The 23,968-nt window shown below is 40.5% G+C and overlaps 1 protein-coding gene across 1 annotated transcript in view; it reads left to right on the plus strand.

Moving 5' to 3' along the window:
* The window catches only part of fbn2b (fibrillin 2b), a 274,386-nt gene that overhangs the window by 39,722 nt on the left and 210,696 nt on the right, over positions 1–23,968 (plus strand). The window contains exons 4-5 of the mRNA XM_059991505.1: positions 10,279–10,374; positions 11,618–11,713. Of these exons, the coding sequence (XP_059847488.1) occupies positions 10,279–10,374; positions 11,618–11,713 (192 nt within the window). The remainder of the gene's footprint in view (positions 1–10,278; positions 10,375–11,617; positions 11,714–23,968) is intronic.

Raw genomic sequence — 23,968 nt, forward strand, 5'->3', positions numbered from 1 at the left:
TCAGTAATGAAGGTGAGCATAAACAAGATTGCAACGTCTGAACAAGAATCGTCCTGGCCAAATAAATTGTTTCACTATTATGGCAGGGGCTCACATACATGAGACCAATGCAAACTTAGAGGCAGATCTTGCAGAAGATGCAACAATGTAGGACACAGACAGAGCATATCAAACAGGCAAAAATAAATGGATTGCTTAGGGAAGAGAAAAAGTCGAGCTGCAGTTTCAACAAGAGTACTAATCAGTGTGCTTTTAATGAAAAGACAGATAATGATGAGAGTGACACAGGAATGGGTAACCTTGAGATTTAAAGTGTGAATACTAACAATAGAAAAGCAATATAGCTTACACCAGAAGTGAACGGCAAATTAATTAAAATGGAATTGGATACTGGCTCGACTGTTTCAGTTGTTCCACAAAATGAATTTGAATGTCATTTCAAGGATACTGAACTGAAGCCTGCGGATATCCAACTAAGAACTTATACTGGAGAAAAGATAACTTCTATAGGAATGACATTCATAATAGTGAAATACAACAACCATCAAGCCACATTGGACTTGCATGTGGTTAAAAACAGGAGGGCCAGCATTAGGGGGAAGGGTGGTCGTGAGTGACAGAGAAAACTAAATCTTGTTTGGAGTTCCATCGCATGCCACATCTCTTGTAATAAAGACAACTGGAAGTGAATTAAGAAAGGAATTAAATAATGCCACGACTGTCTTCAATGATGGCATTAGAAAATTCAAACATATCAAAGGTAAAATAGAGTTAAATGAAATTGCTATATCCATGTTTTACAAAGCATGTTTGGTTTCTTATGCCATCTGTGACAAAGTAGCCTGTGAGCTAGATTACATGGAGGTTGAAAGAATTCTTTCCAAGGTTTGGTGGAGCCCATGGACAAAGCCAGTTGTCCCAGTAGCCAAGATGGATAGGTCTGTCAGGATCTGTGATGATTTTAAGATCACTATCAACCCAGTACTGAAAGTAGATCAATATCCTCTGCCCAGGATAGAGGATATCTTTGTAAATCTTTCTGGAGGGAAACCAAAATGGACAGTTCAAGCCTACCTATAGAAGGAGATAAAGGAAGAGTCCAAAGTGTTTCTCACCACGAGCACTCACAAAAGGCTTTATAGCTATAATAGGCTTATTTTTGGAGTAGCATCTGTACCTACACTTTGGCTGAAAGTTATGGACCAGGTGGTGCAAGGATGGCCAGGCACTTGGTTGACATCATTGTTACTGGTAAGAAAGACAAGGAACATCTTCAAAATCTCAAGACAGTGTTACAAAGATTAAAAGATCAGGGGTGCAGAGCCAGATGCAACAATTCTTTAAAACCAAGTATCACTAGCTGTGTTCATACCGTTGATGTACAAGGATTACACAAGTGTGCTGAGAAAATTCAAGCAGTGATGGTGCCCCAAAGCCAAAGGCTGCAGTCCTTTTTAGGATTTGTCAATGACTATTACAGGTTGCTGCCAATTTTGGCTACTTTGCTCCACCCATTGAACTCATTACTTCAGAGCAGGAAGAAGTGGCAATGGACACAGCAGTGTGAGATGGCTTTCCAAAAGGTGAAGGAAATGGTAATGTTAGACAGTGTATTCACACATTATGATCCACACCATGCTTTAATGGAAGAGAGTTAACTCTAAAGTGTTGGAGGAGCTGCATGCTGGTTATCTAGGCATGATCACAATGTTTTGTCTGGTGGTCTTGGTTAGATCAGCAGATCAAGCAGCTTGCTGTGCACTGTTCAAGATGCCAACACATCCAGAAGATGCCAAGAGCAGTGTCTGTCCTTACCTGGGAATGGCCTGCATTGTCCTGGCAAAGGATTCATGTGGATTTTGCCAGACCATTTATGGGCACAAATTTCTTGATAGTAGTGGATGCAGCTGCAACGTGGCCAGAAGTGTTCCCAATAACCTCCAGTACAGCCTCGCACACTGCTGATGTGTTGATACGCCTCTTCTTAAGGACATGTGTTCCAGAACATTTAGTCAGTGACAATGGACCATAGCTTGTTTTAGAACAGTTTCAGTCATTCCCGAAAAAGAATGGAATAAGACATATTACATCTGTGCTGTACCACCTAACTACAAGTGGCTTGAAGGAAAGGTTTGTCCAGAGTTTAAAGAATGCACTGTGTTCAATGTCAGCCAAACACACTACACTGACACCGAACCAGAAGCTCACCAATTTCCTCCTTGCATTTTGCAATTGAGCACACTCCACAACCAACAACTCAAAAGCTTTGCTGTTCTTGAGTTGTCCTTTGTCCTCATGCTTGGATCTCCTCAAACCCAATGTCAGAAAGAGTATGCAGTACAAACAGGTGAGACAAATTGAGGGTTCCTTGAACAAGGAGGTTCGATGTTTCACTCTTGGACAAGCAGTCTTGGTGAGTGTCTACAGAAGTGATCAAAAGTGGGTACTTGGAAGGATTAAGGGCAGAAATGGAGAACTCTCCTACACAGTGGAGATTGCATCTGATGTCATCGGGAGACGACACCTCAATCAGTAGAGGAGAGCAGAGTCAGTTGTTAGTGAAGAAAGATGCCCTGAGCTGTTAGAACCACTTCCTGCAGTCCAGGAGTCAACTCTTACAACTACCATGGAGAAAAGTCCCAGGGCCTGAGACTGTTTCATAGCCACAAGTCTCACCTGCCAAGCAGAGTGACCTCCCTGGTCAGGAAAGACATTGTCCCATAGGAGTAAGAAATTCTTTACAGCGATTAAACCTTTAGGCCCGAATGGAATAATTTAAAACTTACTATGCTGTGGATGTCTATATAGTATACTGTATGTGTAGTTGAGGTGCGTTCTATATTGAATTGAAGTTTTTAGCTAAGCAGGGAGGAGTGTTGTGTCTTTAATATTTGAGTAATATTGTAAATACATTGTTTAATTAAGCATTCTTTTTTAAAATAATTCATTACAGATTATATGTAAAAGTAAGTGAATGGCATATGTCATTACACCATGTCATAAGTGTAGTATTCACTAAAGTAAAAACCAAGTAAATACGTTTATCCCTCGCTCTGTGTTTTTCTTTCTATTAGTTTCTGGAGTTACAAAATTCTGGAGTAACACTTATGAAAGGTCTCTGAAACATCGACTATATTCCTCTCCATAGGTGCTGCTTGGCTTGCTGAGTTCCTCCAGCCTTTTGGGTGTGTTACTCAAGATCTCTAGCATCTGCAGAATCTCTCATGTTCCAAAGAGTATTATGAACTTTCTTGGGACTGATGCCCACTGAGCCAACTGATCCTCCTGGAAACGTAAATTTGCCATACATAGGATAGCTGTTTCAAAATGATTGCATCCTACATAAAATCACTAGTCAGGTACAGGCTCTGATTGTCTCATGAGTATGTGCTGACTGTAACCAGCCTCCAGTAGGATAATCTCAGTGAATGTGGAGACTGCACTAAGACATGGTTAAGATACATTGACCTGGTTTAGGAATCAGTGATTTGAAAGCTCACTGCTGAGTTGCATAGCCAGCTCTTGATGATGATCATTAAGACATAACCATTTGTCATTAAGATGCAATCATTTGTGATTATTTCTGAAATCAATTATGCAAACATTTAAAGATATTATTAAAACAGACATATGGAAATAAGATATTGTGAGGCAGAATTTCAGTATAAATTACCAAAGAAGATTGGGGAAAACTAGAGAAATCACAAGCAATTTATATAATTTCCTGATAATTTCAACTGTAGCTCTATTTAGAAACTAGACTGCTGTTGAGAAATACCTCCAGATGGTTCTATTTTGGTTAGTGAGGATAGCTGACAGATATTTGGTCCTTTTACTTAAAGAAGCAAACTCGAGTTCCTCAACCGCTCTTCAGGTTTCAATGGAATGAGAGAAGCGTAACCCCATGTGAGCTTAAGAAGAGAGGATGGAACAGTACCAATCTCAGCAGCCATGTGCAATGTAGAGGGATGAGCAATGTCAATATTACTGATATTGATATGTAAACATTATTGTAGCTGCCAGTCTGCTCAAGTAATGTGAATAACTAGGGGCTGCTTTTCTATTGTATGTATGTAACAATAGGTACCTTTTCCATTTTATGTGAGCTCTGTCTGGGTGTTTGTCACCACTTTATATGAGTGAACGAGCAGAAGTTTGATTCTCTCCTGACTGCTTTTGTTCAATGTATGTGAACAGGGAAAAGTCTTAAACAAGAGAAGGTATGCAGATGGCGGAAATCTGAGCAACTGACACAAAATGCTGGAGGAACTCAGCAGGCCAGGCAGCATCTATGTATTTTTTTTCATAAATGCTGCCTGGCCTGCTGAGTTCCTCCAGCATTTTGTGTGTGTTGCAGGGAAAAGTTTTTCTATTTTGTTATCCATGTGAACATAGGCTGATTCCCACCCTCACAGTATCTAAGTGACTTGCCTCTGTTATATGTGTGGGACCAGGGGCTATTTCTCCCCTTTCTTGGTTGTGAATGACTAAGGGATGGTGGGGGTACATAGCCCACTTTTCTATTGGATTAAAACAAAATAATTCAATTAGAATGTTGTCTGGTCCAAGACACACAGAACTATTGTTGGAATGCTGTTCCTGGCTTGGGAATGCTTGATGAGGGAGTGTGGTGAGAGCTTTGCTCTGTATCCAACATGCCTTTTTTTTTAAAAAAAATAACTTTATTAAATCCCTAAACTCTAAAACTTCAAATAATGTTCTCAGCATTCAGGATGCATGCCCTGGAAATGTTTGACAGGGAAGTGCTGAGTGAACTTTATTCAGTATCTAGCATGCTTTTTATTTCTTTTTATCTGAGAATGCATGGTAGGGTAATATTGAGGAGCATTACTCTGAATCTAACACATACTCTTTCTGTTCCTGAAATGTGGAAGGGCATTTTTTTTTCTGTATCTTGTGTTATTTCTCTTTTATGTGTATGTGAGTAGCTAGGGACAGCTTTTCATGTTGTATCTGAGTAAGGACAGGCTACTTGACTCTCTGTGTGTGTGTGTCACAGGGTCCTTCTCTGCTCTACTCAACATTAGAAATGAGGGGAAGTTTTATCCTCTGTTATATATGTGCACACAAATTCTTTCCTGTTATATATTGATGATGTGGAGCTGTTTCTCTGTATTTTATCTTGGTGACCAAAGTGTTCTCTTCCATGTTGTATGTCAGTGTTCATTTTGCCTCCCTCTTGTGTTGCCTGTGTATAAAATGGGGCAGTCTCTACTCTCTTGCTTGTACCTGTTTTTGTCTTTGGTGTACATAGGTGACTAGGACTAGCTTCTTGCCTTTGTGAGGATCTCCGGACTGTTTATTACCATTGTCATATTTAAAGGACATGTTTTGTCCCAAGTTGTATGCATGAAGCCAGATGCTGCAGCTCTCTGGGTGAATAAGGCTGCTTGTTTCTTCTTGTGTGTAGCCTGACTCAGCCAAGAGACAGCCTCTCTCCCCAGTTCTATGTGTGTAATGATGGGTTACTGTTCACCTTTGTTATATTTGAGCGACTAGTGGCGGCTCAACATTCTGTTTCATGTGAGTATGCACGTGCTGTTTCATCTGTTGTGTGTGACTGTTCTCCTCTGTATTGTGTATGTGTGATCAGAGGCTGATGCTCTTCTCAGTTGTATGTGAATGGGTGGGGACTGCCTCACTCCTTTGTTGTATGCAAGTCAATTACTGGAATTGATCTTGTGTTATAACAGCTGTCAACCACTCTGTTTTCATAAGCATTTAAGTGTTTCCCTGATCTGCTGGCCTCCAGCTCCCCACCCATCTAAGCCACTGGTATTCACAACTCCACTTTAATCTTTAGTTTAAATAATCACAATTTACCAAGCTGGATAAAAATGCAAAAATGTGGCCAGGGCAGAAACTAGTGACTGCCATCAAATGGTCACTTCACATGGACATTCAAATCAAAGCCATCAACTCTACATGGCACCATTTCTTTCTTTCAATTTCCCCTCATGTATTGGAGGACTCATTAGTGGGAGCATCTCTCTTTATGCATGTACACTAAACCTCCAATGGTTGAAATCTGGCACAATAGTGTAGTGTTTAGCACAATGCTATAGTACCAATGAAGGGGGTTCAATTGTTGCTACTGCCTGTAATGAGTTTGTATGTTCTCCCCATGAGAATCCCCTTCCACAGCCCATAGACGTAATGGTTGGTAGGTCATTGTAAAGTGCCCTGTGATTAGGCTAGGATGAAATCTGGGGAGTGCTAGGCAGTAGCATGTTGTATCCAGGTTTCTGGCCAAGACTCTTGTCAACTCACTTTTTTTCCATAGATGCTGCTCTTTCAGCGTTTTGTGTGTGTTGCTCGGATCTCCAGCATCTGCAGATTCTCTCTTGTTTGTGATTGCTAGGCAGCATGGCTTAAAGGGCTGGAAGGGCCTGTTTCACGTTGTATCGCAATCAGTCAACAGACAGATGGATAGATAGCAAAATAATATAGATTGCACAGCCCTTGTTGTGAGAGAAATATATTAGGAAGAGATTGTGAGTTTTCCGAAGACAGCCCTCACCCCCTCCAGAAGAGCCATAAGGTTTGGCTAACTTTTAAAAGTGTTAGCTGAACGGAAGCAAAAATAGACGGTGATATACCTATCTCGAGAAATACTTATTATAATGTGGATTTTATATTGCTCAATCATTCTTTTTTATTCATTCATTCACTCCTTTTTCCCCACCTAAATGAGAATATATATATGGGAGGAATAAACAGGGAAATCTTTTCTGAATAATGGATATAGATTTGTTCACTGACTTTTATGGGTACTACAATGGGGGCCCTAAACTCACAGGTAGGAGGGGCTATCCCCACAGCTAGACATTTCCTCAAGCTCAACCCAAGGTCATCTACTAGAGACCTCAGCCTTGGAATCACATCTTCATTGCCTTTTTTTATTATTTGCATTTCTTGGCTCTTATTTGTTCAGGTTATTATTTGTTTCGATTAAATTTTATTCTGCTAATTTCAATAATGCATTGACAGATAAATACACATGGCTAAGGACAAAAAAAAAAGGAATTTTCCTTGTATTCATTCCACCAAGAGAAATGAGTCTTGTTCAACTGGCAAAGACAGAATCTTACCCCAAGCTCCCTATTCTGCTCTGCACTCTTTCCAGGCAGTAAAATTGCAAGTTTATTCCACTGCTTTCTAATCTAGAGGACAAATGATGTCAAGAGTTAAGCTGATCCATAAACCTTATGGTTGGTTCAGCAGCAATAAAAATGGTGATATAACTGGATGGTCTCTCTGATCTTGTTCACTCACAAGGGACAGAGGGAAGAATCAGCCCTTCTGGTCACCGGCACGCAGTCCCACCCAGAAGCTGAATAAATATTGAAGAGAGTGCTGAGTAGAAAGTGCATTTCAGAGTCACTGAAAATGGCACACTGACATTCTCAAGCAGTCTTAATGTCAGCACATACAATATTTCTATGGTTAATATCAATGTATATAACATTTTGACCAATAGCAAATATGTATTAAATCATATTTATTCATTAGGTACATTTAATGTCAGAGAAATGTATAAAATATACATTCTGAAATTCTTTGTCTTTGCAAACATCCACAAAAGCAGAGGAGTGCCCCAAAGAATGAATGATAATCAACTGTTAGAACCCCAAAGCCCCCATGCATAAGCAGCAACAACCCCCCCTGCCTCTCCCACCAGCAAAAAAGCATCTACACCCTCCACCGAGCACTCAAGCATGCAGCAAAGCATCAATAAAAACACAGACTTGCAGTACCTCAAAGACTACTTGTTCACTCAATAATTCAACATACCACAGGCTCTCTCTGTCCCTAATAAGAGAAAAAGAGGTGTCCCTATTTCACAGCAACATAACAAAACACAACAAAACAAGGGAGACATAACAAAACAACTTGCTGATTTATGGTGTTAAAAGTCTGTTGCATCGCTTTTTCCAAGCTCTGTGCCCAAAGAACTCGTGTCTCTGGGCACACAGCCAGCAACCAGCTCGCTGCTTTCAATCTTCCGTGTACTCCCATGACACATCAGGTGGCAGCACCGGCCTTGAATCAACCCGTCTCTAGAGCCACAACAATCCGGCACCCTTTAGGCACACTAGTCTTCCAGGCTGTGTCCTTGGCATATCAAAAAGCCATATCACAGCTGGTTGTGAGGCCCTTAGAGCAGGTCCCATTTGCGCAAAGGACCAAAGTCAGCGTTTAACTCCAGATCAGGGTCTTCAAAAGAACCTTGAAAGGGGGAAAAAAGATATCAAAGATAGAAATAGAGCTGTTTCCGAAGATGCAAGCAAATGAGTCGCTGTTAGGCGCCATCTGTGTCCTTATAAATTACATTGCACTCGACAGTAACACCACATCAGATTTGGGAAAACATTGAAATCTTAAGGAATGCATTTATGCTAAGAGGAACAGTGAAAGAACTAGGCACAGGTTTTAATCTCCTAGAAATGAGAAAATCAGTTTCAAAGTCAAAGTTTATTTATTAATTTCCACAGATACTGCCTGACTTACTGAGTTCTTCTTGTTGTGTATTAAATATTACAGTTATTTTAGAAGAATGAGAGGATATCTTATAGAAACATAAAATTATGAAAGGGATAGGATAGAGGCAGGAAAGTTGTTTCCACTAATAGGGGAGGCTAGAACTAGGGGACATAGACTCAATATTCGGGGCAGTAGATTTACGACGGAGATGAGGAGGAACTGCTTTTCCCAAAGGGCTGTGAATCTGGAATTCTCTGCCCAATGAAGCAGTAGAGGCAACCTCAGTAAATATATTTAAGACAAGGTTGGATAGATTTTTGCATAGTAGGGGAGTTGAGGGTTACGGGGAAAAGGCAGGTAAGTGGAGATGAGTCCATTGCCATCTTAATTGAATGGCGGAGCAGGCTTGATGGGCCAGATGGCCTACTCCTGCTCCTATTTCTTATGTTCTTACACTTGAGTAATCTTGTATATACATTGTTTGATTAAGCGTTCTTGTCTGTTTAAATAATTAATTATGGGTTATATGTAAAAATACATTAATTGTATACATCATCATGCTACCATGCAATATGTATGGACCTTGCGATACCATGTGATATGTAAAGACAAACTAGAAGTGTGTTCCTAGATTCTCTTGTTTTCCTTTGAATTAGTTCAATGTTTTGAGGTTACAAAACATAACACTTCTAGCATTTACGAGGAAATCTGCAGATGCTGGAAATTCAAACAACAACACACACAAAATGCTGGTAGAACACAGCAGGCTAGGCAACATCTATAGGGAGAAGCGATGTCGATGTTTCGGGCCGAGATCCTTCGTCAGGGGCAGGACCCTTCCCTGACGAAGGGTCTTGGCCCGAAACGTCGACATCACTTCTAGCATTTCCTGTTTTTATTTCAGATTTTCAACTAATGCAGCTTTTCCTTGATATTTTGTTCAGGTGCAAGAGTGCAACCGGGCATAAGCAAGCTAGTCTGACACAAGAAGAATCAGGTGCAATAAGAGAAGCATGCATTAGTGATAGAGCGAGGCAAATAGACACAAGCAAGAAAACCAGACACATAGTCAGGCATAGGTGAAAGGGTGAGACATGAAGACAGGCAAATGTGAGGAAATTAGGCAAAAAGTCAGACACAACATCACATCCAAGGAACAGAGTTATGAGACAGCTGCACTGCCAGGCAGATGTGAAGAAGACAATTGATATGCTCAGGACAAGTTGAGAGTTCTAATGAAGTCAGGCACAAGCGCTGCGTTGGGAAATAATCAAGCCACAGTGTCCTGCAGGAAGACAGTGAAAAATAAACGAAGAAGACAATCACTTAGAGGGACACAAGTGGATACATTGTGAAATATCATGATGTCAAGCTTAAATGAAGTAGTCTGTCACAAGTGAGACGAGTGAGTAATGAAATGTTTAGAAGCAAACCAGTCAGTCAGTCAGGATGTTGGGCATAAGTAGGCAAGTCAGAAACAATGAAACAATTAGGAATAATGAGATTGTCTGGATAGACGCAGTCAGAGTCCAGTGAGATAATAGAAATGTAACAGCAGATGTGAGAGCAGAGCTGCTGGTTAATCCTGTTTCCTGAATTGGAAAAGCCAGCAATAAAGTGAATGCAATTTTCACCCTTACTGAATTCATTGATGCTGTAGCCATTGAATTGTATTTGAATGTGACTAACAAATTCCACATGTGAAGAAACCCAAGTTGATTTTTATCATTCTGCAGGTGTGGAGACATCTGACTCCTTCTGTTCTCTTTGCAGTTCAGCAATGCAATGTCAGGTGCATGAATGGTGGCTCTTGCTCAGACGACAGCTGTGTTTGCCAGAAAGGATATACTGGAACGCATTGTGGTCAGCGTGAGTATCAATAGTGCACTTCAGTAAAGAGATCCAAATGCATAGGGCAGAGGAAAGTGTGAAGATCAATTTCTGGGCAAATGGAAACTGGAAAGCTGCAAATCATTTCAATTTTTATTTATTAGTAACCTGGATAGAAAATAGAAGTTAACTGCACTACATCGTGAGATGAGAACTAATCTGCAATCAACCTCATCATTAAAAAATGAGGCTGACTGCAGTTACAGTGCATTTCTTACATCAAATACTTGCTTTGTCCCAGTGTCCTACTGGCATAGTGATAGTCATGGAGTCCATTTGCCTTTATATTAAAGAAAAAGTTAATATTAAAACTTAATATTTGTTTTAATGTTTAGCAGGCACACCAACTGCTTTAGAAAAAATTGCCATCAGCTAAAAATCAAGTAAACTTTCCGCAAAATGTACAAACATTGTAGTTATAAGATTACCATTTGTGCTCACTGGTATTGGATATTGAATCCATCCTGGGTGCCAAGCAGCTGAATCAACTCAACTTATAAAGCAAACAGTAGAATTTTAGTGGTGAGAAGCATTTATTCATACGCAAGATGATAGCCAAATCATACTGGCAAAGGATTCTGCTCAAACACAAATGCAGCCAAGACTTATTGGCGGGGAGACCCTCTCAAATGCAGACATAGTGTGAAGTTAAAGTTGTCAAGCCTATCCTTGCCCATTGCTGCACCTGAAGATCGTTTCTAGCTGTCCAGAATCCAGTTGGAGAACTATGACACTGGGGCAGTCTCACTGCAGCAGGAAATGTGCACAGAACTCACTGGTAACTTCAAGCATAAAATAGGGCAAGAAGATAAAATAAAGGCATAAGTGGAACATTTACATAGTAACAATAGTATGCGTCATGACAGACCTATTACACTTTGCATTAATCTAACAATTTAGGCAGTTACTTAACAATATATTTCTGATGAAGATACTTTTCTGACAACCAACATCCATCAATGTTGGCATATCCTTCAAAGAACAGCTAGAAAACTCACCTGTCTTTTCCAGGAAGTAATGATCTACACATAAAGCCAGTTTGCACTGCTTGAAGTTTCAGACAACTTCACATTGATTGGTGTTTCTACAAACTGTAGAAATCTATGATTACTTCCACTAAAACTTATTTAATGTTTTTGAAATGGGTGCAAGAAACACACATGCTTGGCAGCTTTGTTCAAACAATATATTGTTAACGGATGTTATCCCATTTCTCTATTAGCTGTGTGCAAAAATGGCTGCCAGAATGGAGGACGTTGCATTGGACCAAGTCGCTGTGCGTGTGTGTATGGGTTCACTGGACCACAGTGTGAACGAGGTAGGCATGCCTCTTTGTGCTCTTGAGGGACTGTTGAGTTCTCATGGCAATTTTCTTTTCCAGAAATCAGTGCTACCACTTGGGTGTGAAGTTAATGCTGAGATTTAATTAAGTGAGGTAGTTTACTTCTCAACCACTTAAGCAGGACTTCTACTTGGTCCTGATAAATGGACCCAAGCTTCTTAGTACCATCCTGAATGCGTCTTCTCCATTTGGAGCAGACCCGAGACAAAAGTTCATAAAGTCAGTGGAGAGGTTACATTTCTTCAAGGAAGCTTTAAGCACATCTGAAACCTTTTTTCTTCTGTCCATCTGGTGACTTTGCAAGACAGAGCTCAGATTTACTGCCAAGGCATGAATGTGATGCACAGATGTGTAAGTTGTAAGAATGTGAGCATGATTGACATTATGTAAGTAAAGCAAGCAGAAAAAAGTGTGAATGTACATTTACAGAATAATCGCAAGACTACCCAAAGACTATGAAGGCAATTAAGTATTTTGTGCCTGAGGGTGACTTACTTACACTCTGGTTTCGTGAGTTAAGTTGCTGTTGAGGCTGATGTGGGACAGATGGATTGGAAGATAGCTTATGAGTGGACAGGAGAATACTTTGTGAGGTGTTGCATTCCTTCCACAATTACACAGAGCCTCAGTCTACTGACACATGTCATTCCAGTGCCACTCAGAGTATTTTCCTCTTTAATCAATCAAGTTCTTAGGAATCAGTGGGGATGTTGCCTTTGCTCAGGGAAGTTTTGAGCATGTCGTTGAATCTATTTCTCTATCTGCTCAATCTTTTCCTTGACAAAGCTCAGAACAGAGTGTCGTTTAGCAGTCTGGTACCGCGCAGCTAACCACAGGCATGCTCTGTGTAGCAGAGGCACTAAAGGCAAACATTACTGTTGGAACACAGAAAATGTCGGAGGAACTCAGCAGGTTAGACAGCAGCTATGTTCTGATGAAGGGCAAACATGAGGAAATCTGCAGATGTTGGAAATTCAAGCAACACACACAAAATGCTGGTGGAATACAGCAAGCCAGGCAGCATCTCTAGGAAGAAGTACAGTTGATGTTTCGGGCCGAGACCCTTTGTCAGTACTTCTTCCTACAGATGCTGCCTGACCTGCTGCATTCTACTAGCATTTTGTGTGTGTTCTGATGAAGGGTCTTGGCCTGAAGTGTCGACTCTTTATTCCTCTCCTTAGATGCTACCTGGCCTGTTGAGTTGCTCCAGCATTTTGTGTATGTTACTCTGGATTTCCAGTATCTACAGAATCTCTTGTATTAATGATGAAATTCACCATCACCTTTAATGCAGCCTTTGGATGTTTAATGGAAGAAGTATCCGAAGATCAAGACCTTTTTAATTGGCTCAAAACTCATGGTCTACCAGGCTGCATTCATGCCCTCTTACATGCTTATGAGACCTGCCACCTAAAGACACAGGAAACATGCTACAATGTTGTCTTCATAATATCCTCCAAATTCATTGGAAAGGCAAGCCAGCCAATATCAGTGTCCTCACATACAAGTATTTGCAGTATTGAGGCTCTGGATAACCAATTTGGAAGTGTAGTAATCACTCTAATAAAGCAAAGAAAACAGAATGAAAGCAACAGTAATCCTATTGACATAAAGTATAAAACATCTCCAGCTGTCCAACCACAATTGGAAACTACATTGAAGAATAGACCATGTGGTTTCTTTATTATCACGATGTGTGGATATCTGGTCTCAGTATTGCTGTCTCTCAGCCCATCCTCTGTATCCCTGTCTCCCCACTAAGCTTTCCTTGATTCTATCAACCAGCTTGACTCCTTTCTTCTGATAGCATTTAAATATTTCAGCCTCTCTCCTGGGATCTGGACTTACAGGTTGGCTCTTTTCTTGGGACCCTGTCTAAGCTCAGCTCCGTACCTGGAATCTTGTTTCCCAGTTTGAACCCCCCCCCCCCCCCCCCACCACCCCCATGTTGGAGCTGATCTCCAATATTTTTGTGGATAACTTCAATCACCACTACTCTGAACGGATTCTATGACCTGCCGATGCATTTTCAAGGACTCTTTACAACTCATGTTCTCAGTATTGTTTTTTATTTGCAGTTAGCCTTCTTTTTCCATTCGTTCATTGTGTTTGTTTATGTGCAGTTTTTTGGGTAAATTCTGTTGTATTTTCTTTTTCTTATAAATTGCTGCAAGAAAATGATCTCAAGGTAGTATACGGTAGCATAAATTTTTTGATAATACATTAACTTTGAACTTTGTCGCAGTGTTGCAGTCTTAATCTGTAATTCAGGCTCTGATATTAAAGCCTTGACTCTGGGGTTCTGTTTCCTCAGTTTTCTCCCTGTGCTGAAACCCTTTTCCAGGCACTTTGCCGAGCCTTCTCTGTATGTTCAAGCCTAGAATTGTTGCCCTTCTGCTGTGGTTTTGAAGTCCAAACTCTGTTTCCCAGACTAAGCTTGAGACCAGCCTCTGCTCCCAGGCAGTCTTTTTGTGTTGAAACACAGCCTCTGTTCTCTAACCTCCCTCTGAGTGCTGAAGTACAAACTGTCCCCCATTCTCACCCCATATGTGGGGCTCAGAATCTGTTCCTCAGGCTAGTTCAGTGGTTTAAAGCTCAAAGTGTTCCCCAGATTCTGGCTGTATGTTGAGTTCTACATATTGCTCTGCAGGCTCATTCTACATGTTGAAACCTAGCCTCTGTTCCCCAGGCTACATGTTGCAGCCTACACGTTGGTCCTCAGGCTCCCTCTGTATGTTAAAGTCTGGACTCTGTTCTCCAGCCTTGTTCAGTGTATTGAAGCCCAGACAGTACCCCCCTCTCCCTCTGAATGTTGAAGCTTGGGCTCTGTTCCATTGGTTTCTCACTGGCTTAGGTTTATTTAAATAATTTAAGCACTTCAATGACAGCGATGTGATTTTTTTCACATTCATCATCCATTGCACATGTTGGCTAAATGGGAATCTTTTGATTTATAGCACAGACCAGCTGCAGTTCCAGAGGGGCTGTTTTCAGCTTCTGTAAACACAGTAACTCCCTTTGCACCTAAGACTTTGATTGCTTTCTGGGAGTTTACCATTAAATTGCAACAAATTGGAAGGTGTGACCTCAATGTAAACAAGCCTTTAGGTGTAGCCATTATGACATAGCTTTGTGACTTATGCTGGCTAAATTGGTCAGGGACTCTTTGAAGTAGGGAAAGCCAGTCATTTGTCAACTGATTATACCAGTGCCATTTTGTTTCATAGAACTGGGAAATGAATTAAATCACTTTTCATAAAAGATGGTGTGAACGCTGCTTTACAATTTGGCAGAAGTATCTTTGGTCTATACTGCAATTAGTATGACTTGATCCCACAGTTGTCACAGACTCCCACATTTGCCTTACAAACCCAGTGACTGCAATAGTTACTGAAGTGATCTCTGTAGATGCTGCCTGCTGAATTCCTCCAGCCTGTTGTGTGTGTTGATAGTATGAGTTTGTATGTAGTCTAGGCATCAATCCAGAGAAGTTACTGAGCTCAGGAGTATCAGTTCAGATCAAGTCAATTATTCAATGCTGGCTGAAAAGGATTACTGAGATCAATATTGTGATAGAGTTGCATTAGCAGTAGCCAAGGCTGGAGAGCAGTAAATTAATTTTAAAATACCCGAGTGGCTGGATTACGAACAACAGGTAATTGATTACAAGGACTGTGGCTTATATGAGTGACTGATGCCAGTCCTGTGAAGGAGCTGGGTCAGCATCATAAAGGATGGAGTCAGTGACACACATCATTATGTGGGAAAGTTTGCTAATGTTTGTTTATGCCAGGAGCGGTATTAGTGACAATCAAAATACATACAGTTTCTTGACAAGAAGCAGTTGCTGCACTTGACAGTGCAGTGTTGGAGTTTTTGTATTATAAAAAAACTCAATATCTGTATTGTTTGGGGAGATGGAAGGTGAAGTGGATAACAACTGCAGTGCCTTTATGTTCAAATGTTGCACTGTGCTCTGCAACTGGCCTCATTAGGAATTGTATAGACAATTAGTGTTTTCCTTTATTGGGTTACAAGGCAAAGAACATTATGGTAGGATGAGTGACTGAGGTCAAATAGTTGGTTCCGGTCACTTCTTTTGATGCAATAATTTTATGCTCTTAACACTTTGCTTGATCTCCTGCACACTAGCATAAGCATATTAAGAACAGTGAAACAGCATTTAGCATACAGAATCATGGGCTAAAACAGAACTGTTGTGGTTCCCATTAAAAGCTGCATGCCAAGCTGGCAGGAGAAGGGTCAAGCTGATGGAGTTTTTCCTGGTGGTACAAAAGAATGCCATGGAGATGAGAGAAAATGCATCCAGATGCATTTTGGTAGATGCAAAATGGTAGAGAGGATCTCCTTTGTATCTGGGTACCATGCACCTGGTACCAGGCTCAAGCTACTGTGAGGTCATGTGTCCGTGCTACCATGCATCTCACAGTTAATGCTTTTTCGTGAGCACTACTCAGTGAAAGGCGTCTCACTAGTTAACTCTCCATTGCACCGACTATTGGAAACTGAAGCTGAGATGTGCTCCATGCAAAATATCAACAAAGCAATATGCCATTAATTCTCAATTTATCTCTGAAGCTTGTAGACGCTCCTAATTTCTGCATACGCAGAGCAAGGTGTTCCTTCAAAGTCTCCAATTTCTGACGCAGTGGAGAAAGCATGCACTACGTGTCTTATGACAATATCATCTAAACTACTGATGCTGGCCAACCACTAGGCTAATCAGTTCCACATGGAAGTATCTATGCCAATCTTCTAATAGGTGTCCAGTGACCAGAAGTGTTTGTTGCTGCACCCTTTCTGTGCAAATGCCTCTAATTGCTAGGCAAGAGAGCGTAACTGAGAGGTGGAGGAGCAGATGGGTTAACTTCTACAGCGTCACTATTGAAGGCAAGCCCAGCATTCGAGGGTTGAAGTGCTGAGGAAATGCATCAGAGGCCAGGATCAGAAGGATTTGAGGCTTGTAGCACTGAAGGAGTTTGAGTAGCTGAGGGTATAGAGAAATCTAATGGATGAATATGAAGTTTAAACTGGAGAAATCAAGAGATCATTGTCAAGCAGAATGGATGTGTTGAGAGTTGAATGATACTGGATATTATCATATGAATAAAGCATAGTGCTAAATAAGATACTATACTACCATACTGGAATGGTATGGTAGTGTAGTGGTTAGCACACCATTTTGCAGTACCAGCGACCTGGGTTCAATTCCCGCTGCTGCTTGTAAGTTCTCCCTGTGACCACATGGGTTTCTTCTAGGTGCTACAGTTCCCCCCTCCCCCCACAGTCCAAAAACGTACTGGTTGGTAGGTTAGTTGGTCGTTGGAAATTGTCCCGTGATTAGGCTAGGATTACGTTGGGGAATTGCTGGGTGGTTGTGGCTTGAAAGACAGGAAGGGCCTTATCTGCACTGTATCTCAATAAATGAATGGATTAATTTGTAAATTAAGGTGGAATTTAGAAGGGCAGAGCAAGGTTTAGAATGGGAATTGTAGTGAAAAGCCTTCAGTATGAGATTAAAATTAAAATTGAATAGGGTGCAAAGTAAATAGCTGATTCAGTCCTGATTTATTCCCACTGATTCAGAAGAAGAAAGTAACATAATAGTCCAGCGTAAGGACAGAGACATAGTTGGAAGTTTAAGCAGCAAAATTAAACTATAGATCATATAGAACAAGAAGCTCACGTGAGAGGTGAAGAGAACATTATGTTACAACTGATTAGCTTTGATATGTTTTATAACTCTGAAAATTAAATGAAAGAAAAACATGGGTGCCCGCGGAGAACGTGTATGTACTTTGCTTTACTTTTACGGAGGCCTAACCTTTGGTCTTGGATCATCTACCACTGCTTGAATTTCCTCAATTCACTTGTGTACATCTTGTGCATCAATGTTGCAACCACAGTAAGTGATGCTTGGTTTAAAGAATTTACACTTTTTGCATTGTGCTCTTGGCCCAAAATCTTCTAATCTTTTTCACAATGTCCTGAGATTTTGGAGATGTTCCTTGTCATCCTTACTGGTAACAATGATGTTATCCTGGTAACACTGAGTGCCTGTGCAGCCTTGCAGTGCCATAATTTTCTGCCAGAGTGCAAGTGCAGATGCTATTCCATAAATAAATCCATAATTGCAATAAAGCCCTTTGTGAGTGTTTATGGTGAGAAACACTTTGTGCTCATCCACCACCATCTTGTAGGTAGGCCTCAGCCTCGTCCCATTTCCTGAAGTGTTTTCCTTCTAGAAATATTTAAAAAGCTATCTCCTATTGTGGGCAGAGGGTGTTGATCTACTTTCAGTGCTGGGTTGAAAGTGACTTTAAAATCACCACGGGTCCTGACAGACCCATCCTTCTTGGCTACTGGGACCACAGGCATTGGCCATGGGTTCCATCAACCTTGGGGAAAATTGCTTCAGCCTCTGTGCGATCCAGTTCACTAACTACTTTATCATGGGTGGTATAATGAATTAGACAGGCTTTGTAAAGTGTGGGTGTGGCATTTTCATTTAACACTATTTTACCTTTGATCTGTTTGAGTTTTTCAGTGCCATCCTTGAATACTGCTGTGTCATCATTCAGTACCTTTCTTAATTCACTTTCAGTTGTCTTTATTGCAGGGATGTGTCATGCAAATTGTGGATGGATCTCCAATCAAGATGTAGTTGTCTCAGCCAGTCACATCACTACATTGCTGATCCTCCTGTTTTTACTACATACAAGCCCAATTTGGCTTGTCAGTTGTTGTATTTCACTGTTACAAATGTTATTCTCACAGGAGTTATCTTTTCTCCAGTGTAGTTTCTTAATTGGATACTTGCTGGCTTCAGTTCAGTATCTTTGAAATGTCATTCAAACTCATTTTGTGGAATGAATGAAACAGCCGAGCCAGTACTCGGTTCCATTTTAATTAACTTGCCGCTCACTTCTACTGTAAGCCATATTGCTTGTACCCTGTTAATTTTCACATGGAAAATCTCAAGGCTACTCAGACCTGTGTCACTCTAATCATTATCAAATTTTTCATCAACAGATTCAGATTAGTGTTCTTTCTGAAACTGCAACGTGACTTTCTATCTTTTCCTCTTCCCAGACGTCCATTTATTTTCCCCTGCCTGACATGCTCTTGGCATGTGTCCTACTTTGTTGCATTTTCTGGCAAGTTTCACCTTTAAAGCTGCATTGGTCAGGTATATGAGAACTCCTGCCACAACGGTAACACGATCTGTTTGGCCAGTCCGGTTTCTGTTTAAACGTTGCAATTTTTTTCATGTTCACTTTCGTTCCTGACTACAACTCAAATGCGTCTCCGTCTGCTGTTTCCATTGATACAGTGATTTCAACTGCTCTTTTAAATATGAGTTGTGCTTCAGTTAGCTGTTTCTGAATGCTTTCTTGTATGATTCCACAAAATGAGTGCATCATTAAACCCATTACCGGACTGACAATGCTCAGACCATCTTTTCAATTCAGTCACAAACACTGAAATGGGCTCCCCTTCCTTTTGATTCTGCTTATGATACCTAAAGTGTTCTGCATTCAACAATGGTTTCAGTTCTAAATGTTCCTGCAATACTTCCACAATACCAGCACAGCTCATTTTGGCTGGATTGGTTGGAGCAGTCAAACTTCTAAGCAAACTGTATGCCTTTCCAGCTATTATACTCAATAACACTGACATTCACTGGGCACTGGCCATTTCAGATGCTTCAAAATACTGCTCAATTCATTCAGTATACTATATCCAGTTATCTCTTGTGCAATCAAATATGCCTATCTTTCTGATGTAGTCAATCATTTCTGCTTTTTAAAATTTTTTAAAGTGAGTATCAGGATTACCTCCTGATACTCACTGTTCATGAACCTGTAAATTTCGTTCATTTTTTGCTTTTTTTTAAACTCGACCGTCTCTCTTCTTTTCCAAAGAAATCACACGCTGTACTTTTTTTGTTTACTTGGCCATTACTCTCCTCTTGCGAAGAAAATGTAATGCACATTTTTAAAACTCAAACATCTCACTGCACTTCAACAGGTAGTTGTCTCGGGTTCATTTGAAAACTGACTCCAAAAATGTGGGAGCTCAGGGATAATGTATGTGAGGTGCACATTTATAATGCGGTGAGGTAATGATATATGCCATTTACATTCTTTTACGAATAACCTGTAATAAATAATGTAAACAACAAAAAATGCTTAATCGAACAATATATTTACAATATTACTCAAATATTACTAAAATATTAGGATACGTAAGTATCAGTGTGAGCCAATGACTGCAGAGACAGAAGAAGAGTTTGGAACAGAGTTTTGCTTTAGTTTTTGTAGTTTTTTGCTGGATGCCATGACCTAAATTCTCTTATCCAGTAACCTTTCCTGTAACCCTTTCCTTGGACTCTGCTTACCAGCTGAGTCTCTGAGCTCAACCCCACTCTTGTGTTTCTGGTCAAGCTCTCTCCTGGGCTGTTACCTCCCATCTCATTTCCTCTCCCAGGGCACAATCCCCATATAAATTGTGCCCGTTTGCCCTATGTTGCTTTGAATAAAGAAAAAATTTTACAAACATCTCTGTTCCTGCTGCGGCTTGCAATATTCAAAAAGTAAAAAATACTCACTTCCCATCCCCTTAGGCATCTGCAGAATGTATAGTTAAAAAATATATCTGTTAACTCAGTCCATTCTGTCTGCTTTTTCAGTTATTTTAAAATGGCCCACTCTTGGCTGCAGCATAATTATTTTAATAGTTTCATATCTTTTATTTCATTTGTATGTTTCTGCAGTCCAGTTGTATGTAATGTCTTCTACCATCAAGTAATACAGCTGCAATGCAATGATGCAATTGTTTAAATCGTTCTTGTTTATGTTGTCCCTTCAGACCAACTCTGCCATTATTATTCTGGTGAGACTTAACATTAATTCATTCCTGTTATTTAGTTACTATGTTTCAGAACATTTAATGTAATTCCCATTACTATTTAACACTCTGCAAGGAAATTCATTGGAGTAATTGGCTGCTGATTTCATCTTTATTTAATGAATTAGCTACCTGTTAGCTAATATATTGATTGGAAACACAATGTGCTGGTGGGGGGAGTCATCAGCATTTCATCCCACACAGAAATCCCATGCTCAGTTATGGCTGAACTGCCCAATGGTTTAAAGTATTGAAGAGTACGCCACTAATGAGAAAGAATAACAAGATGCTGGGACTTTTTTTTAACCTTCATTTTGTTAACGCCTGCTTTTGTCCATTCCATATGCAGTAAAATTCTGATACAGGTTTCCCCCACTATCTGAAAGTAGAGCATTCCTATGAAACCTTTTGTAAACCAAAATGGAGTAAAGCGAAGAAGCAATTACCATTAATTTATATGGGAAAAATATTTGAGTGTTCTCAAACCTAAAAAATAACCTACCAAATCATACCAAATAGCACATAAAACCTAAAATAACACTAACATACAGTAAAAGGAGGAATGATATGATAAATACACAGCCTATAGAAAATATAAATAATGTATGTACAGCGTAGCTTCACTTACCAGACTTGGGAAGACAGCGAGTACACTGGCAGGTTCACGCTTTTTTCTATCATACACTTCTTTGTAAACACTCAAAACATCTTGCAAACCTGCCCTAAACCTACGTGCCCTTTCAAAATTAAAGTCATACTTTTCTGCAATCATTACAGCACTGTCAATCATAGCGAAAATCTCACGCAGTTCAAAGCTATGTCAGCTTGATGCTGAGGTGCTGAGTGTTTGTTTTGCTGAGAGTAAAGCAAACACTGAACGCTATTTTCGCTTTTCGCCGTTTTCTGTAAAAGCGAAAATCCTCTTTGGATTTCTTTCGGTTAGTGAAAACAGGCACTAATGTAGATCTTCCGTAAAAGTGAAGTGGCGTAAAGCGAACTTGCGTAAAGCAGGGGATACCTGTTATTTGTTATGCTCAGTACTTTAGTGGTTCCAGATGTATAGGTTTTCAGCACAATTGAATATTATCCCCATTGATTCCCCAACACACTTAATAGGCACTTCCTTTTTAGATACTATACATTATTTTAATACATTTTTGCAGTGAACCCAGTAAGTTCAAATTGTGTACACTAACTAAGATTTAGCTAGTTTTGGGGAAGGGCTGGTTAGAATCCTCACTCATGAACTAGATATCAAAGCATTGGGATTTTGGAATAGAGTGATGGTGGATTATCCAAGCTTTACTGTAGTGTTCTGCATCTCACTTCATTATTTATTTCTCTCAATCTTTTCCAGTAGGGTAAATTTGTGGTACAGTAGTTAGCGAGGCTCAATCCAGAGTCTATCACTTAAGGACCATTGGCTTGTACCTTGCAGTTACTTTAGTTCTCTCTCCATCTGTTACCCTAGGATTCACTAGGGATCTATTAATCTCACCCTGACTCGAGGATCTATTACCCTAATGTTTACCACTATTTCCACTCCAGTGTTCACTAATCTGGAGCTCATTCCTGAGTGTGGTATGTTAAGCCTCACTCCAGGATCTTTCAATCAGCATCACAGGCTTCACTCCAGGATCTGTCAACTTGGTCTCCTTCTAGGGTCTGGGTCTCAAAAGGGTTTATTTCCCTACCTTTCCCTTCAGGATCTAGGTTCAGGTAATACACCGGGCTTCACTCCAGGTCCTGTCAACCTCACTCCTGTGCAGTTCATTTCAATTGTTATATTTATGGTTTGGCTTAATACAAGGGCCTTTACTTTAGGGACTGAAGAAATCAGGATATCAATGTAATTAATTTTCTGGCACTGATCCAGTCAATTTATCTACATTAAGTTAAGTATAATGCATAAATAATTTCCGAGAAGTGCCATTACTCACTTTATTGCACCAAGAATGTAAGTTTTAGCCAACAGCAGAAGTTTCCAGATCTGCACACAAGGTATATAATGGTATATTTTGTAAGTTAGAATGCCTGGACATGTGTTAGAGCAAAGTTTTCTGAGGAGTTAGTGTAGTTGTTTGCTTGTGGTCATCAGTGTTTTAATGAGCCAGATCCCAGCTTCCATTCGCCAGCATGTCACATTATTGCATACTTAACTTTAAACTACAGGTTTGGAATAAAGTTTATGTGCTTCATGAGTTTGATTGAGTTTTTTGAGGAAGTAACCTGGAAGTCAATGAAGAAAGAGCAGTAGATATGGCAGCCTGGTATGGAAAGTTAGATTGCATGGGATCCAGAGAGAGCAAGCTAACTGGATCAGAATTGGCTTGATGGCAGGAAGCAGAGAGAGTTCACGGAAGGCTGCTTTTCAGACTGGAAGTCTGTGACTAGTGCTGTTCTCTGGGACTCTCTACCAGCCCAATTGCTATGTGCCATATAAATCAATAATTTGGATGAGAATGTACAAGTCATGATAAGTAGCTTTGCAGATGATATCCTAAAATCAGGGTAAGGCATTCACAGTGAATGGTAGGGCCTTTGAGAGTGCTGTAGAAAAGGGGGACCTAGGAGTATAACCACATGGTTCCATGAAAGCGATGTTGGTGGTAGACAGGGTGGTGAAGAAGGCTTTCATCAGCCAGGGCACTGAGTAGAGAAGTTGGGATATTATCTTGCAGTTGTTTAAGACATTGATGAGGCTGCATTTGGAATATTGTGTTAGTTTTAGTTACCCTGCTATGGGAAATATGCCATTATGCTGGCAAGAGTGCAGATGAGACTTACATCGATGTTAACACAAGTGAATCTGCAGATGCTGTAAATAAATAAAAACACAAAAAGCTGGCAGAACTCAGCAGGCCAGACAGCATCTATGGGAGGAGGTAGTGACGACGTTTCGGGCCGAAACCCTTCATCAGGAGTGAAGTAACATGGGATGGTCGAGGGGGGATAAGAAGTGGGGGGAGGGATGAAGTAGAGAGCTGGGAAGTGATAGGCTGGAGGGAAATGGGCTAGGGGGAAGGTGGAGAATTATGGGAAATAAAAGAGAAAGAAAGGTAAGGCTGGGGGGAGATTAGTGAGGAGGGAAAAGAGAGAGAAAGAGAACGACTAAAATTATAGATAGGGATGGGGTAAGGGGGGTAAGGGATATCAACGGAGGTCTGTGAGTTGAATGTTCATGCCAGCAGGTAGGAGGCTACCTAGGCGGGAGATAAGGTATTGCTCCATCGACCTGCATGTGGCCTCATCTTGACGGTAGAGGAGGCCATGGACAGACATGTCGGAGTGGGAGTGGTC

The sequence above is a fragment of the Hypanus sabinus genome, chromosome 16 (assembly GCF_030144855.1).
Source record: "Hypanus sabinus isolate sHypSab1 chromosome 16, sHypSab1.hap1, whole genome shotgun sequence".
Lineage (NCBI taxonomy): Eukaryota > Metazoa > Chordata > Chondrichthyes > Myliobatiformes > Dasyatidae > Hypanus > Hypanus sabinus.